The sequence below is a fragment of the Oncorhynchus keta genome, chromosome 7 (assembly GCF_023373465.1).
Source record: "Oncorhynchus keta strain PuntledgeMale-10-30-2019 chromosome 7, Oket_V2, whole genome shotgun sequence".
In the NCBI taxonomy this organism is placed as follows: domain Eukaryota; kingdom Metazoa; phylum Chordata; class Actinopteri; order Salmoniformes; family Salmonidae; genus Oncorhynchus; species Oncorhynchus keta.
The window spans coordinates 6,368,800-6,385,318 of NC_068427.1; the positions used below are offsets into that span (position 1 = coordinate 6,368,800).

The following is a 16,519-nucleotide window of genomic DNA, read 5'->3' on the forward strand; positions in this document are numbered from 1 at the left end:
GCGTTGGCCTTCTCACCTGCTCCAGTACTACTCACTTAACACGTTTCCCAAAGGCTGGAGCGTTGGCCTTCTCACCTGCTCCAGTACTACTCACTTAACAAGTTTCCCAAAGGATGGAGCGTTGGCCTTCTCACCTGCTCCAGTACCGCTCACTTAACAAGTTTCCCAAAATCTGGAGCGTTGGCCTTCTCACCTGCTCCAGTACTACTCACTTAACACGTTTCCCAAAGGCTGGAGCGTTGGCCTTCTCACCTGCTCCAGTACCGCTCACTTAATAAGTTTCCCAAAGGCTGGAGCGTTGGCCTTCTCACCTGCTCCAGTACCGCTCACTTAACAAGTTTCCCAAAGGCTGGAGCGTTGGCCTTCTCACCTGCTCCAGTACCGCTCACTTAACAAGTTTCCCAAAGGCTGGAGCGTTGGCCTTCTCACCTGCTCCAGTACCGCTCACTTAACAAGTTTCCCAAAGGCTGGAGCGTTGGCCTTCTCACCTGCTCCAGTACCGCTCACTTAACAAGTTTCCCAAAGGCTGGAGCGTTGGCCTTCTCACCTGCTCCAGTACTACTCACTTAATAAGTTTCCCAAAAGCTGGAGCGTTGGCCTTCTCACCTGCTCCAGTATCGCTCACTTAACACGTTTCCCAAAAGCTGGAGCGTTGGCCTTCTCACCTACCTCCAGTACTCCTCACTTAACAAGTTTAGGGCATGCCCGGCACAGCATGCATCTGTAGTCTACTTGTGTGCTGCTATAGCCCCTTGCTTTATCTACTGTCATGGCGTTCGCTAAATATTTTCATAAAGAAACTGATAAAACACACAGGTGCAAAATCAAGTTGACTTACAGAGATGAGGAGGACCAAGAGGGAGTGTGTTGATGTACTGTCCACAACTAAAGAATCATTGTGGAATCTGAAAAGACACGTATCCCAAAAGCATGATGGTGTACTTACTACGTGCACATGCTAACAGAAAGGAAGGAAGTGGGTAGCAAAGTATTGTAGCAAAGTATTTTATCAACAAAAATTCTGATATCTTATAAGTTATACAGTAGGCTATAATTAATTTTGACCCAATAGGCCTGACATATTACCTCTTTCAAATTACTTTACGTTTTGATAGGTTATTTTGCCTAAAAATATTTAGGTCTACCTATACATTTAAATAAATAATGAAAAACTGCATCACTGCCCAGCCTGGCAAGAGTGGCCTGAAGGGTGTTTAGCATCCCCAGTGGCTCTGCAAGTGTGAAGAGGGTATTCGCGGCTGCTGGCCTGCTCTCCAGGCACCATCACATAAGCCTGTAGGCTATATAGCCTTCACAGTATATTTCTTTGTAGGCTATATAGCCTTCACAGTATATTTCTTTGTAGGCTATATAGCCTTCACTGTGTATTTCTTTGTAGGCTATATAGCCTTCACAGTATATTTCTTTGTAGGCTATATAGCCTTCACAATATATTTATTTGTAGGCTATATAGCCTTCACAGTATATTTCTTTGTCGGCTATATAGCCTTCACAGTATATTTCTTTGTAGGCTACTAAGCCTTCACAGTGTATTTCTTTGTAGGCTATAGCCTTGTAATAATTAATAAATACATTATGTTCCTCCTTAGGCTCCCTGTCTGGCTCCTGACCTATTTACAGTGTTTATATGCTGTTTAATAGGACATGTATGAGCAATTCTTTAGTCACCTTTTCATGTTTATTCAAATACTTTTCATTCATGATTCTTTTTTTATTGAACCAACCTCAAAAAGCACATCTCTCAGCACTACCGCTGGCTGGTGTATACGTCTCTATTACCCAGCCTTACGTGACCTAACCACTGATAAGTCTGATAAGTCTGTCAAAAGTGCACATACCTTGGATGAACATTGCCATATGTCATGAAAAAGCTGTTGGGTTGAGGATACGGACTGATAAGACATTCCTTATGAAAACATGAGGTTGCATGTGACATGTAGAAAATATTCTGTAGTAAACAAAAATGTAAATTCAGAATCAAATGTTCATTTCACTACCATAAGCCGCATCAATGTTGTTTTAGAGAATTTGGCCAGCTGGCTCACAACCACAGACCACATGTAACCACGCCAGCCTCTTCACCTGCAGGTTCATCTGAGACCAGCCACTCAGACGTCTGATGAAACTGTGGGTTTGCACAACTGAAGAATTTCTGCACAAACTGTCAGAAACCGTCAAATCTGCGTGCTCATTGTCCTCACCAGGATCTTGACCTGACAGTGTGTATGGCGTCATGTGGGAGAGCAGTTTGCTGATGCCCCATGGTGGCGCTGGGGTTATAGTAAGGGCAGGCAGACAATGGACACAACTGCATTTTATCGATTTGGCAATTTGAATACACAGAGATACGGTGAAAAGATTCTGAGGCCCATTACCGTGTCATTCGTCCGCCGCCATCACGTCATGTTTCAGCATGATGACGCACAGCCCAATGTCGCAAGGATCTGTGCACAATTCCTGGAAATGTCCCAGTTCTTCCATGGCCTGCTGTAACGGCAAATTTCCTCTTCGTCTGAAGAGGAGTAAGGATTGGACCAAGATGCAGCGTGGGTAGTGTTCATGACAATTTATTAAAAACGAACTGAACACTGAAATACAAAACAAAAACGATGTGATGAAAACGAAAACCGAAACAGTACCGTGTGGCGACAAACACTCACACGGAAACAAACACCCACAAACCAACAGTGAAACCCAGGCTATCTAAGTATGATTCTCAATCAGAGACAACTAACGACACCTGCCTCTGATTGAGAACCATACTAGGCTGAACACGAAAACCAACATAGAAAAACAAATATAGACTGCCCACCCCAACTCACGCCCTGACCATACTAAATAAAGACAAAACAAAGGAAATAAAGGTCAGAACGTGACACCTGCATACTGACCAGACATGTCACCCATTGAGCATGTTTGGGCTGCTCTGGATCGATGTGTACGACAGCGTGTTCCAGTTCCTGCCAATATCCAGCAACTTGCCATTGGAGAGGAGTGGGACAAAATTCCACAGGCCACAATCAACAGCCTGATCAACTCTAGGCGAAGGTGATGTCGCGCTGCATGAGGCAAATGGTGGTCATACCAGATACTGACTGGTTTTCTGATCCTTTTTCTAACTGAAAATGTTCATTTGTTGGAGTTACGGTAGAAAATGGTTTCGCCCTAGTGTAAACTACCCCGGTCTGTGCACATTCTAAGCAATCAGTGACATTAATGATGGATTCAGTGTCAAGGACACACTGGTGCTCCTGAGGAGTGAACTTAAATACAACTTCCCCAAATATTACCTGCAGCTTAAATATGGCGTATTTAGCCCTGCTTATGTTTAACTGTCTGCTTCCTTTCTGTGTCTGAGAGACAGACTACATTTCTGGTCCAAAGTCCCTCTGCTGTTGGCCTTTTGGTTTAGCAAATTATTGACATGTGGAGTTTACTTCACAGTCCCAAAAACAGAACTACACAGAGGATTCTGAGGGAGGTAGAGTACAACAGTCTTCGGCCCCTGAGGAATTTAAATGACCGTCAACAGACAGTTAGCTAGAGGAGTGGCACTGTGGCACGATAGCATATGATTATGCAATATTCTCTGCCACAGTTGATCAAGCTGTCTAATTTACAGGGTGGAGTGCCTTTTTGTCAGACCACAATCCTCACAAATGACGGCTGGATATTAAAGTTTACTTTAACTAAACAAAATCAAGCGGAAAAGGAATGTTGCACAAATATGCCATTAACATTCATTTATTTTACATTTTCATGACAGTATTAACCCATTGAGATACACCATCTCATATTCGAGGAGGTCCTGAATAAGTGACATTTCAGCATTTCCCTGGTAGGCGGAAAGAAACCCCGTTTGTTTGGTGGTTTTACCTCCACAATGACAAGTCTGGGCCTGTCACTTTTCCTCATTAAGCAAAAAGAAATTACAAAAAAAAGCTCTGTTTGCATTTATGATGTGTCTGTGTGACAAACTCGCACTGTACTGGTTTGGTTTCATCACAGGACCGCTCAAACTGTCTGTCCTCTAAGCAGCCATGTGTGAACTGTGAAGAAATTGTGAAACGGAACGAGGAGTGATGGTGAACAGCCAATAAAGTCCTCTCTCTTCTCCATGGTTACGGTCCTGGCTGTAAACGGCAACGGGGCAACACAACACAAGGGCTATATTTGTGCTCCTTGGCTGGAGAGAGAAATGCCAGCCTCACCCTGTTTGCCCGCCCTTTACTCCTCTCACTCACCAACACAATCCCTTTCTCATAAATATATATATGTATGTATATGTGTACGTATATATATGTGTGTGTGTGTGTGTGTGTGTGTGTGTGTGTGTGTGTGTGTGTGTGTGTGTGTGTGTGTGTGTGTGTGTGTGTGTGTGTGTGTGTGTGTGTGTGTGTGTGTGTGTGTGTGTGTGTGTGTGTGTGTGTGTGTGTGTCACCTCCAAAAGCTGATGTCAGACTGATCTGACATTTCCTTCTAATTTTTCATAACGTTTGATTGATACTGGGTGACAAGGTGTTATGTGTACGTATAAATGTGGGTTATTCATTGTTAAAGAATGCAGAGAGAAAACATTCCATGCCCTGGCTGAATCAATCAATCATGCAGAAAGACGGGTGATCTTTATTTATGCAGTTGTGCTGACTGCACTGCGGTGCACACCCATTCATTTAAGGCTTTGGTATTTTTTATTTTGGGATGGTGTACTTTCAGTACAACGTGGTGTTTAGGTAGGTGGGGTCAGTGTGTTCAGTGTTGAGGCATTACTCATAAGGAATGGCAGACCTACCCATCCATTGTCAGTGCGTGATGGCAATGACGCACTGCAGGGCTTGTCATGGGTGAGTGGACAAATGGGTCATTGGTATTTTATGGGTGTGGCCATGATGCTGGTGCTCCTCCTGGGTGGGTGTTAGTTCTATCCATGTTTTGATTGTAGTTCCATCTCTGGTACAGTGTTGCTGATGGACATACACAGAAGGCCATTGTATACAGGTAGTTAAGCACGGAGCAATGGCAGTAGTTGGCTATTTGTTGCAAGATCCTTTTGTTGTTTTTTTGCCATAATTTGTTTTACATCTATACATCTATAAATGTGTGTGTGCTTAGCCTGTGTGAGTATCTACGTATCTACGTCTTTAGAAATCAAATGGAATGAATTAAGTCACAATAAATGATCTTGCCAAAAGGAGACTGTGAAGAGCTAAGAACGAGGCGCGGTAGTCATCCACTGAATGAGCCCCAGTTGCATTCAAAACAGTCACATACATTAATGTACACAATGTTTCTGAAAGATCAGCTCTGTTATTTGTAACTCCTATAGCCATAAGCCTAGCAGATTTACAGCCAATGTGAATCTGTATGGTATATACTGGTGCAGGTAGGGCCTCTGTCAGAGGGCTGCAGTTGTGTCTCAGACGTAACCACACAAGAAATGACTGTCAGACTTCCTCTTCCATTCCCATTGGTGGTCGAACTAGGAAGGATGGGACAGGCTTGTGGTTGATTTGGTTTGGATGAAGACCTCGTGGTTGATTTGGTTTGGTTGAAGACCTCTTCATCTATCCCGGAGTGTGGAGGTTTGAAAAGTTGTATGGCTAAGAAGAGGCATTTGACTCACAGGAGGGGGCTATGTCCATGTTGATAAGTTATTGTCAAAGATTTGCCCCCGATTTGTCAACACCACCAAAATGAATGCTATCCAGTTCAGCAAGGTTGTAAGTAAGGGTGTGAACGTTAAAACGAAGTTGGAATCCTTAACGTTAAGAAAAATCCTTAATAGAACTTACCCATCCCGGATCCGGGAGAATTGTCATCAACTACACTAATTAGCATAGCGCAACCGTCAAAAAATATTACTAGAAAATATTCATATTCATGACATCACAAGTGAAATATAGTGAAACACAGCTTAGCCTTTTGTTAATCACCCTGTCGTCTCAGAGTTTGAAATGATGCTTTACAGCCAAAGCAAGACAAGCGTTTGTGTAAGTTTATCGATAGCCTTCTTGTCCACGTTTTGTTCAGAAATTCACCGGAAATTGCGGTCACGACAACAAATTAGTTCCATAATATCGACAGAAACATGGCAAACGTTTTTTATAATCAATCTGGGACAATTAGCTTTTCAGTAGGAGCAAGAGGAACAATGGCTGCCTTTGTCTATTACGCACAAATCACTCTGAGAGCCACCACCTGACCACTGACGCAATGTTGTCGTTCATGCTAATTCTTCAAAATAAAAGCCTGAAACAATGTCTAGTGGCTGTAGACACATTGGGGAAGCCATAGAAAAAGGAATCTGGTTGATATCCCTTTCAATGGGCAATAGGGATGCATAGAAAGACAGCGGTTTCAAAATAAGAGTCACTTCCTGATTGGATTTTTCTCAGGCTTTCGCCTGCAATATCAGTTCTGTTATACTCACAGACATTTTTTTTTACAGTTTTGGAAACTGTAGAGTGTTTTATATCCTAAGCTGTCAATTATATGCATATTCTAGCATCTGGTCCTGAGAAATAGCCTGTTTACTTTGGGAACGTTATTTTTCCAAAAATGAAAATAGTGCCCCCTAGTTTTTAACTGAAAAACATATTTCTTTTCATCCCCCACTTAATTAAAATCAAAGTTTATCGCGAAATATTATTTTCCGTATTACAGCCGGAAGGCTATAAAGGCCTGGGGAGTTGTGTAATTCAAATAAAACCAGAGAGGAAGAGGCAAACTTTATGCTACTTGGGTGAATTTGCAAGGCAAGACATTGTGAGATACAGATTACCAAAACATATGAGCAAGCTTCTGCCTTCTTCTCCCTGGCGTTGGCCTGCTCTGCCTGCTCGGTCTCTTCGATGGTGATGTGTGTTCAGTTTTAGGTCTCTTGTGTGTAGAATATCCTATCCTATTCATGGAACCGAAGTCCTACAGTAGGCTACTGTTAGCCTGTATTGATTAAGCTTTTCAGACATAATGGAATTTGCCCCCTTGGAAAGCGCCCTCGGCTAAGGAATGTTGTTTGTCTGGTAGGGTAGGCTAAACTATGTTTTTTTGTTTAAATGCTGACACAAAACCTCTGGTGATTCGAACTGATATTTTACTTCTGAAGCATGACTTAAGTCCATCACTAGGCAATCAGAACAGTGAATCAAATAATCTTGAGCTGCTGCGAGCTTTCTGCTTGCCTGCTGCCTGCGCGCAGACCACTCTCTCCTAACGGAGTACTTTAAAATGATTAAATACCCGGACATTTAGTAGAAATAAAACACATCTATCTACCATACCATAAAAACTGCATAAAAATGATTTAATTGTCTGAAAAGTTATCAATGGTCGCTATTTGCAATAGCTGCGTTCTATTTCTGTAAAGGGTTGCGGGAGATATAACTGCATTGCCTGACCCTAGTAGCCATACATACATTGCATTCAGAAAGTATTCAGACCCCTTCACTTTCTCTAAATATTTGTTAAGTTACAGCCTTATTCAAAAATTGATTTTTTTTAAATGACCTATACATCAACCTATACACAATACCCCATAATGACAAAGCAAAACCAGTTTGACATTTTTGCTAATGAATAATTAATAAAAACTGAAAAACCTTAAGTACATAAGTATTCAGACCATTTTCTATGAGACTCGAAATTGAGTTCAGGTGCATCCTGTTTCCATTGATCATCCTTGATGTTTCTACAACTTGATTGGAGTCCATCTGTGGTAAATTCAATTGATTGGACATGACTTGGAAAGGCACACCTGTCTATATAAAGTCCCACAGTTGACAGTGCACGTCAGAGCAAAAACCAAGCCATGAAGTCGAAGGAATTGTCTGTAGAGCTCTGAGACAGGATTGTGTCGAGGAACAGATCTGGGGAAGGGTACCAAACAATTACTGCAGCATTGAAGGTCCCCAAGAACACAGTGGTGTCCATCATTCTTAAATGGAAGGAGTTCGGAACCACCAAGACTCTTCCTAGAGCTGACCGCTTGACCAATCTGAGTAATCAGGAGAGAAGGGCCTTGGTCAGGGAGGTGACCCCGATGGATCTTACAGAAGAACAACCACTCCACCAATCAGGCCTTTATTGTAGTGTCCAGATGGAAGCCAATCCTCAGTGAAAGGCACACGACAGCCTGCTTGGAGTTTGCCAAAAGGCACCTAAATACTCTCAAACCATGAGAAACAAGATTCTCTGGTCTGATGAAACCAAGATTGAACTCTTTGGCCTGAATGCCAAGCGTCACGTCTGTACAATACAACTAATACAACTGTATTAGTTGAAAGCCCTACATGTTAAAAGGGGTTTAGGTCAGGTCAGTGCACACAAACAAACAGTGGTGTATCAGAGGGTTCTGGATGAGGCAGGAAAACAAAGAGCTGGACACTAGTGTTCACAGTATGACCTTAGGACAACTCTGCTGGGTCATTACTATACAGAAATCTTATGATCCATCCTAACAGTCCAGACTATATACAGGCTATTTAGTGTGCTGCTAGAATGTACTGTAAGTGTGTTCTCATCAATATAGAACTGAACGTCATACTGTTTTCAACAGTTTACCCGAGTTCAAACAGTATGTTTTCTTTCAAATACTTGAGCCACACAAGTTCAAACCCCGCCCAATTGGCACTCCAGGCAGGCTCAATCAAACACTCAACATATTTGAAAAGAAGCAAATACTATCCTAGTAATATGCTCTTTATTCTGTTGTATAAAAATATTAGAGAATTGGCATTGCTCCTTTAAAGAAACTATGCGTATATTATAATGTTTGTATTAACCCATGTCCTCTTTCTCCCAGGTGCTGATCACCATATACTGGCTAGGTAGGAAGGCACAATGCGAGCCCTTCTATAATGGACCTAACTTAAGACTCAAGGCCTTCGAAGGACTACTGGACATAGCAGCGCTATCCAAGGTAAATACATAACCTTACTGTACGCTGTGCTAGCCTCGGTTAACGTTCTATTACTCTATAATCATCCACTCTATTATACTCTATATAACCCATTCCATTTCTGTTTGTCCCTTCTAGTAATTATGTTTATATGGGTACAGTATTTATAGCCTGGTCACAGATCTGTTTGTACTGTCTTGTTAACGTGTTTAACCATAGGAGTTTGCAAGACCAGGACCAAGTACAGTATTAGCACTATTAAATGTAAATCTGCCTCACTCTACTACAGTGGTCTAGACAAGTTTGGGGTCCATCCATTGCAATTTGGTCAATTCAGGAAGAGAATTAACATTAAAAATGGAAAGGTGCCTACAGTTTTTATGTTATGTGTGCTACCATGTAATGGTTTGAGTAATCAGCCTAGCTAGGAATCGTATGAATGAAATCATCTTTTACATCCACTGGCCAACACATCTCTACATCCTTCCTGGTATATTAGCTGTGTGTTAAGGAAGTCAGCCCATTGGTTTAGGGGTCTCGGAATACTTGACAGTCGGCACTAAAACCATCTCTACATCCTTCCTGGGATATTAGCTATGTGTTATGGAAGTCAGCCCATTGGTTTAGGGGTCTCAGAATACTTGACAGTCGGCACTAAAACCATAGCATAACTGATCTATTCTCCTGACTCAGCTATTTTAATCTTCTTTACTTCAGGAGTCCATAGGTCACTTGGTACATGTATGGAAGTGTGTTGGTCTCTGTGTGCGCACATTCATGGACTTGTGTTTGTCACGACAGAGGGGGTGGAAGGCACAACGTTGAATTTGACCGTTTGGTTTGTTTACAGTTAGATTTACCAAGCATATTCAACCCCTGCGATTACGCTCTATACCATATGATTTTTATGATAAACAACAGTCAACAGTGATGGTTACCCAGCTAACAATTCTAGGGAGAGAGAGAATGTTTTTGTAATGTTAGTGTCCAGTTTTCCATTAGTTAGGGGAACATTCCATCTATGTTAGCAAAAACCTTCTGAGAAACTTATCATGTTTTGGTGTTAAAGTTCAAAGAACATTCCCTTAATGTCAACCAGAACTTATCTAGAACGTGGTTACAATGTTCTTAGACTATACAACATAGTTGCAATGTTCTTTGAATGTAAGATATTAATGTTCTAGACACGTTTCATGGGAACGTAACAAGAATATTTTCATCAGTTGTCAGGACACCGCCTGATGGTCCCAAAGAAATGTTACCCCCCCCCCAAAAAGTGTTTTGAACTTACATATCTGACACTTTGACCTACATGACTACATTGTGCTCATTTATACAGTAAATATTATTCAACACGTCCTTAGGTCAAGGCATTCAGATGTCTGTGTCAGTTGTCAGTTAATTTAACTAGTCTCTCATCATTGGTTTCATTTAGTTGTCTAATGTTGATGGGGCATTTGGAAAGTATTCAGACCCCTTGACTTTTTCCACATTTTGTTATGTTGCAGCCTTATTCTAAAATATATATATTTTTTATATGACGAAGAGAAAACCAGTTTAGACATTTTTGCAAATTAATAATAACTGAAACTGAGACTCAAAATTGAGGTCAGCTGCATCCTGTTTCCATTGATCATCCTTGAAATGTTTCAACAACTTGATTTGGAGTCCACCTATGGTAAATTCAATTGATTGGACATGATCTGGAAAGGCACACACCTGTCTATATAAGGGCCCATGGTTGACAGGGCATGTCAGAGCAAAAACCAAGCCATGTGGTCGAAGGAAATGTACGTAGAGCTCCGAGACTGGATTGTGTCAAGGCACAGATCTGGGAAATTGTACCAAAACATTTCTGCAGCATTGAAGATCCCCAAGACCACAGTGGCCTCCATCATTCTTAAATGGAAGCGGTTTGGAACCACTAAGACTTTTCCTAAAGCTGGCCACATGGGTAAACTGAGCAAGCGGGAGAAAGGCCGATGGTCCTGATGGTCACTCTGAGAGAGCTCCAGAGTTCCTCTGTGGTGATGGGAGAACCATCCAGAAAGACAACCATCTCTGCAGCACTCCACCAATCAGGCCTTTATGGTACTCAGTAAAAGGCACATGATAGCCCGCTTGGAATTTGTCAAAACACACCTAAAGGACTCTCAGACCGTGAGAAACAAGATTCTATGGTCTGATGAAACCAACACCGAACTCTTTGGGCTGAATGCCAAGAGTCACATCTGGAGGAAACCTGGCACGATCCCTACGGTGAAGAATGGTGGTGGCAGCATCATGGTGTGGAGATTTTTTTCAGTGGCAGGTAATGGGAGACTAGTCAGGATTGAGGAAAAGAGTGCTCAGGACTTCAAACTGGAGCAAAGGTTCACCTTCCAACCAGAAAACGACCCTAAGCACACAGCCAAGACAACGCAGGAGTGGCCTTGGGACAAGTCTCTGATTGTCTTTGAGTGGCTCAGCCAGAGCCCAGACTTGAACCCGATCGAACATATCTAGAGAGACCTGAAAATATTCAAAGTGCATTCACACTATTGCTTACACCTATCAAGTTGTTTCCGGTCTACACAAGTGCCTAGGGAGGAGGGGTTAGGGTTTTTTCTGGGCAAGGCCTAACTATACTGACACAATAAGCACATGTCCTTGAGATATGACTGGCCCTTGGATGTGCACAGAGAGCTAATATCAATAACATGCTCTCCTGACTCAAAGTGGAGGAGAAATTGACTTCATCACTACTTGTTTTTGTAAGAATGCACCGAGGTGTCTGTTTAAACTACTAGGACACAGCTCAGACACTAATGTATATCCCACAAGACATGCCACCAGAGGTCTCTTCACAATCCCCAATTCCAGAACTGACTATGGGAGGCGCACAGTACTACATAGAGCCATGGCTACGTGGAACTCTATTCCACATCAAGTAACTGATGCAGCAGTAGAATCTGATTTAAACAGATGAAAATATACCTTATGGAACAGCGGGGACTGTGAAGAGACACACACACAGGCACAGACACACGTAGAAATGGATTTTGTATTGTAGTTATGTGGTAGTAGAGTAGTGGCCTGAGGAAACACACTTAAATGTGTTGTGAAAAGTGTTATGAAATGTAATGTTAATATTCTAAATTGTCTATAACTGCCTTAATGTTGCTGGACCCCAGGAAGTGTAGCTGCTACCTTGGCAGCAGCGAATGGGAATCCTTAATAAATACTAATACAAAAGTTGGCTGGATGTCCTTTGGGTGGTGGACCATTCTTGATACACACAGAAAACTGTTGTGCGTGAAAAACTCAGAAGCGTTGCAATTCTTGACACACTCAAACCGGTGCGCCTGGCACCTACTACCATAACCCATTCAAACTCACTTAAATCTTTTGTCTTGCCCATTCACCTTCTAACTGGCACAAATACACCATGTCTCAGTTGTCTTAAGGCTTCTTTAACCTGTCTTCTCCCCTTCACTGATTTGAAGTGGATTTGACAAGTAACATTAATACGGGATCATAGCTTTCACCTGGTCAGTCTGTCATGGAAAGAGCTGATGCTCCTAATGTTTTGTACAGTCAGTGGATAATTAAAGTGACGGATAATGAACAGTAGCAGCAGCGTAGTGCAAAAAGGGTCAATGCAGATAGTCCGGGTAGCTGTGGGTTAACCTTAGAGTCGATGTCTGCTCCCCTGCAAAAATCAAATTAGCATAATACACATTCTAAATGTCTGTTTAATCCAGAGATGTCTGTTTTGTTGCATTGGATGCATCTCAATCCATCGGCCGATGTCGCACTTCTGCACCACAAGCATCTTGGGACTCATCTGAAGTCGGTACAGCCGATCTGCCAACTTCTGTCTGTAGCCTCCGAACAGTTTGGGCTACACACTAATATGACCCCTCTGTGGAAAGGTGTGTGAATACTTTCTGATTGCACTGTATGCCAAAGTGTGTCAAATATGTAAGTTGAAAACACTATTTTAAAAGTAGTGTGTGTGAGTATTCCTAACCTTGCCAACAGACAAAAAGTGCTGTGAATGGATCAGTGGTTCAGTGATGGGCTTGGCAAAAGTAACAAGGCGTGATGTGTAATTAAACTACTTGTTTTGGAGAACATTTCTTTGGGATCATCACGCGACGTCCTGACAACTGATACACAGAAATGTTATTCCCATGAAACGTGTCTAGAACATTCATATCTTATGTTCTGGGAACATGGCAACCATATTCTGTGTATGTTTGGTGGGACGTTGATGGAATATTTTCCTAACCCAATGAAAACTGGACATATGAATGTTCTTGTAACGTTCTCATGAAAAGTGTCTAGAACATGAATGTATTATGTTCCGAATACATGGTAACCATGTTCTGGGTAAGTTCTACTTGACATTAAGGGAACTTGGGAACATTCCTATGAAATCATTATTTAATGACTTAATGAGACTCTTAAGGTTCTCTGGTTGTGGGAACGTTTTATGTTAGCTGGGCAGGCCTTGTTTGTGTTCTTACGCTAAGCCCTTTAGACTGTAAACAGTTATCAGTGTCGTCATCATCACACAGAGCATGGCTTATTGGCTGTGCCTGCATGACTGACTGGAAAACAGTTAGGGGTCAGAGTTCCGGTCATCAGAAGTGTGTGTTGGGTGAGATGGCTGGGTGTCTTCAGTAATTTAGGGACATCTTGTGACTTGGGATGAATGACATCACAATATTCACTGTTCTGGAGAAGGGGTTAAGAAACTACCTCGAACTCTACAAGTGTTTGTGCCATGGGGGTACGTGTGGTTTTTTTTTGGGGGGGGGGGTTACTATCCATGTCGAGACCAGAGGTCCTCACTAGGATAGTAGAACAGGGACATTTCGCCGGATCCCAAAAGGAAAAAGGATACTTTAGGTTTAGGGGTTAGGGTTAGAATTATGGTCAGAATTACAGTTAGGGATTTGGTGTAAAGGTTAGAGTTATGGTTAGGGATAGTTTTAGGGTTTGGGAAAATATGATTTTGAATGGGAATCAATTATTTCTCTGTGTATGTTATCATGTACCTGGGGAGGATAACCCTAAGGAGGTAAATGACTGAAAGACACATCGCTCTTTCTTTCAGGGTGTGAGCTCACGATTGTGTTTGTTCGTGTGTGTGTGTATTGCAGGCACTTAAGGAATCATCCGGCCAGAGAGCCAGCAGCAGCAGCAGAAGATTTAGAGAAGAGACAGTGGTTTCAGAGACAGCTGGTATAGTGGGAGAGGGGATATATTACCTATACTGAGAGGAGAAGGACACGGGGTTCTAGACCACACAGCAGATCCCTGACAACACGCTCAAAGCAGCAGTGAGGGTATGGACCAACACTCACTCACTCACTCACTCACTCACTCACTCACTCACTCACTCACTCACTCACTCACTCACAGACAGACTGACACACACATGTCAATCTCAATCGGACAGGACTTGAGTTGTGTGTGTGTTTGCTTCTACTTTGTTATGCTTCTACACACACGCATGTACGCATGCACACACATCAATCTCAATTATCACGCACCCCAGTCGGACAGGACTTGAGTGTGTTTAGGTTTGACTTTTTATGCTGTGTTTTAGGCTCTTAGCATTATACCTTTAGCCTCTATATCTTAGTCTGAAATGTTGAGTGGTAGTGTTAACGTGATGCTATTTCAAGGGTGGGTATCTATTTGTTTATTTTGGACTATCTGAGGTAATCTGTGAAGTTCACACTGAGCATGTTGATTTTACTGATACCAGGTCTTTGTTGGCATTTGACAGTGGGTGGACTAGTTTAGCGTTTCAGTCAGTAATTAGAGAGAGACTTGGCTCCCACTGTGAGACAGACCAGAGATACATTCCAGATGCTTCCACACCAGCCTGTAAATTAAGCAAGGAGGGGGTAATAGGCCTCTGTTCCCAAAGCAATGCGCACCACCCCCTCTACCCTTGTACTGGGGTGTGTTCAGTGAGGTGAAAGGTTCAGAATTTTAGTGAGGAGTTCAGTGAGGTGAAAGGTTCAGAGTCAGATGGACTGTTTTTATGTCTCTGTGTCCAGTATGAAGGAAGGTATTGGAAGTTTTGTGAGCCGATGTTAGCATGAGTTAATTTGACTTTAAGGACGTAGATAAAGGGCCTCATTCCCAAAATCCCAAAGTATCCCTTTAAGTATAGAGCTGACCAGATTCCCTATTTTATCTGCCAGACAATTATATCGCAAACAACACTAAGTAGACTTCTACTATTCCAACCTTTTCCTTGTCTCTCCTCCTGGACCGACCTCTGAACTCTACCCTTTTCCATTCTCTGCTCTCCACTGCCTTTTTCTCCCTCCTCCCTCCTCCCACCTTCCATTCCCCTCACCTACCTTTCTGGTCTCCACTTGTCCATTCTGTCTTTCACCTCTTCTCTTCCCTCTCTCAGAGCCCTCCCTCTTACTCTTTCCTGCCCCTCTAATCTCCACTGTCCTTCCCCTCCCCTCTTCCTTCACCTCGCACCTCAATTTGACCCCTTTTCCCTTTGTCTACCTCCTCATCCCCCACCTCTCCTCCCCAAGGGTTGTGAGAGTGTCGCGGAGACGGACTCAGTCTTCAGGATGGCGGCAGACAGTAACAAGGATTCACTGCACTACCGCCGCTCGCTGGTCATCGAGCCTAAAACGACCACGCAGTTCAACCAGTTCCTGCCCACCAAGGACAAGCCAGCGGCCTATGTGCCAGCGCCGCTCCGCAAGAAGCGGGCCGAGCGCCACGAGGACAGCCGCCGGAGCTGGGCCAGCCCCATGTACACGGAGGAAGATGGCACCTTTACCAGGTAGCAGAGTCATACACGCATCTGTAGCCTATACACCAGAAATCAGCTGCCTCTCATCTTTGACCGCAGGTGCAAATCCTTTCAGATCTCTCAATGGTTAAGTTACCCAGAGGGATGGGCCTCAATTCCGTATCATCATTATATACCAAACCACGTCATTTAAAGCACATTCCATTCACATGTTCATACTGTACATGACAAATATGATAGAAAACATTCGTACATACAATGTCAACATTTACAAAACAGACACTTCCTTACTCTTTCTTCCCTCCACTATTTTTAATGGCACATGCTTACATCACTTTATCACTCTATCACAACCGTTTCCAGTGATTCCCGTTAGCCTTTTTTTGTTGGTTAGTGATTCCATTCTCGTTCATAAAACGTGGATCTGCACTGCTTTACTCTACTTTTACACTACTTCACTGTGTTGATTCCACCTGTCTGACCTCTCTCCTACCCACTCCCTCTCTCTTTCTCTTTCCTAAACCCTCTCTTCCCGGGGCTGTAACCGAATGAAGTCTGGTGGACTGCATGTCAGTCGCTGGCTCTCCTCAGCCCCACCCTCTTCCGGCACCTCCCCCCTCTCTCACCCCCATGCACCTGAAGGCTCCACCCACACTAGCCACCATGCTGCCGGTCAAAGGTCGATGCAGCTTTTCCATTGATTGTAACATCACAGGAGCACTCTAGATTGTTTTAGTACTAACAGCGATACAGTACTACAAAGCTAAGCTAATAACATTGTTCTTCCATGCCTTGAAGAGCAGTTTGTTTTGACAGTT

The 16,519-nt window shown here is 42.9% G+C and overlaps 1 protein-coding gene across 6 annotated transcripts in view; it reads left to right on the plus strand.

Moving 5' to 3' along the window:
- Window positions 1-16,519, plus strand: part of lmo7a (LIM domain 7a) — a 128,511-nt gene that overhangs the window by 56,183 nt on the left and 55,809 nt on the right. For all 6 annotated transcript variants that reach the window (XM_052521874.1, XM_052521875.1, XM_052521877.1 and 3 more), the window contains 3 exons: window positions 8,822-8,938; window positions 14,068-14,253; window positions 15,475-15,731. In XM_052521874.1, coding sequence (XP_052377834.1) covers window positions 15,514-15,731 — 218 coding nt within the window. In that variant the 5' untranslated portion in view covers window positions 8,822-8,938; window positions 14,068-14,253; window positions 15,475-15,513. The remainder of the gene's footprint in view (window positions 1-8,821; window positions 8,939-14,067; window positions 14,254-15,474; window positions 15,732-16,519) is intronic.